The 1,984-nt window shown below is 45.2% G+C and overlaps 1 protein-coding gene across 1 annotated transcript in view; it reads right to left on the reverse strand.

The window, feature by feature from the left end:
• Positions 1–6: 6 nt before the first annotated feature.
• The window catches only part of poc1bl (POC1 centriolar protein homolog B (Chlamydomonas), like), a 17,668-nt gene continuing 15,690 nt past the window's right edge, over positions 7–1,984 (reverse strand). The window contains exons 10-11 of the mRNA XM_008421809.2: positions 1,187–1,339; positions 7–1,060 (exon numbers count right to left, since the gene is read on the reverse strand). Coding sequence (XP_008420031.1) covers positions 929–1,060; positions 1,187–1,339 — 285 coding nt within the window. The 3' untranslated portion in view covers positions 7–928. The remainder of the gene's footprint in view (positions 1,061–1,186; positions 1,340–1,984) is intronic.

Here is a 1,984-nt window from a genome sequence, read left to right on the forward strand (position 1 = left end):
ACACACACACACACACACACACACACACACACACACACACACACACACACACACACACGGGGGTATTTTAGGATGACAGGTTTTCCTCAGGCGGAGCGACAGGTGAGCCGAAAGGGCATTCTCAGACGAACACAGCAGGTAAGAATAGGTAACAACATTCCCGTCAAATCGCTAAGCTCTCTGGGGCGAAACGTTCCTCAGTTCCAGAACTTAATGAATTCTTCAAGTCTTGTTCAGGCAGAACTCCGCTGTAAAACTGGCACCACGAGCGGGAGACAGAGTTGAGAAGCAAGTGTAGTATGACAACAGCACGCTCCCTCCTTCATTCTCCCTTTTCCTCTCACATGACGGGGCACGTCAGGAAATCACCGGCGCGGTGCAAAATGCGGGTGACCTTACATTCCGAGCTCTTCGTTTAGCAGCCTACATTCTTACATTTTACATCGTCTGACGACTGCGTACACACAAGCAAAAGAATTGAACAGGAAGTCATGAGAAGTAAATTCCACATAAAAAACATTGCAGTGCAGTTTGACTTTGCAGCTAATTCAAGAATTAATTCTATTAATCTTCTTGATTTTTGTGCAGAAGGGTCAACTCCGTAGCAAGAAATCCCAGGTTTGTAATGCTCTCCATTATTGTTGCTCAGGCACTTGAATAAAACAGTCTGCTTGCTGTTGTTTTTTAAAGGGTTCGAATAAAATTGAAATTCTCAGCAACTCTGCACTCATTCAAGCAATCAGCAGAGCAAATCAGTGGCTTAAAGTGACATTTTCAAGACCTTTCTGTTTGTCATTCCCAGTTCGATCCGACACAAACGCGGAGAGCGAGGAAATCATGGGTAACGGAAAAGCGCACCAGTGTAGTAATTGCACAAAGGTCACAGAAGGTCACTTGAGTTTTCCTGGTAAAGTCTTAATTCCCCTTTCTACCACTCAAACTTCCACTGCTGGTTCCTGTCGGCCGGGTCGCACCGCCTCATCTGTGCGTCCGTGCGCCCCTCTGTCGTGCGATAAGCCGTCACGCACATGTCTGAGTGAGGGTGGTAGATGGTCCCGTCCTGAAGGGAACGGAGAGAAAAGGGCGCGGGTAGGATCAGGAAGGATGAAAGCGTCGCCTTGTATGCAATGTGTGCAGAAACCGGTTGGAGAGAGAGCAGCTATCTGCTGGGAAAACAACTCCTCACCTGTTTGAAATCCCACATGATGCTGGGAGGCTTTGCTTCCCCGTCCCGAGGACAGTGTCTCATTCCAATGGAGGTTTGTCCCTCGAGTACCTCGGCACACAGCTCCGTCACCGAGTTGAAACGGATCTCCTTCTGGGAAGTGTATTCAAAGTACTGGGGAAAAAAAAGACAAGCTATGTAACTATTTCACAATAGCTAAAGTGTTCACATCCCTTGAACTTTTGAACAAACTGTTGACACAGTGAAACATGGTGGCGGCGGCGTCATGCCGTGAGGACGATTTTCTTCAGCAGGGACGGCAAAGCGGATCAGGGTTCATGTGAGGATGAATATAGAGCTAAATATAGGTTAAGCCTGTTATGACCTAAATCCAACTAAGAACACGAGAAAAGATTCTAAAATTGATGTTCACAAACGCTGATGTTCGAAATCTGAATGACATTTTAAATTTGTAACACTTGACGCTTAACTGGACGACATTTTAATTATCCAAATCAAAACACAACAGCCAAAAATAATAAAGGAAATTTAAATAAAAACCACTCACAACCGAAACCATAAAAAAATGGAATTATGACATCCCTCATAGCAAAATTGTCCTTCAAAAAGTACTTATCCTCAGAATGGAAATGGTTGAGCTACCTTTCATTTTCATGCGAGTAATCGAGTAACTGCTTAATTGCTTATTGAGGCAGGCTTTACTTATGGCGTGCGTGTGTGTGTGTGTGTGTGTGTGCGTGTGTGTGTGTGTGTGTGTGTGTGTGTGTGTGTGTGTGTGTGTGTGTGTGTGTGTGTGTG

This window comes from Poecilia reticulata, linkage group LG11 (assembly GCF_000633615.1).
Source record: "Poecilia reticulata strain Guanapo linkage group LG11, Guppy_female_1.0+MT, whole genome shotgun sequence".
NCBI classification, from domain to species: Eukaryota; Metazoa; Chordata; class Actinopteri; order Cyprinodontiformes; family Poeciliidae; genus Poecilia; species Poecilia reticulata.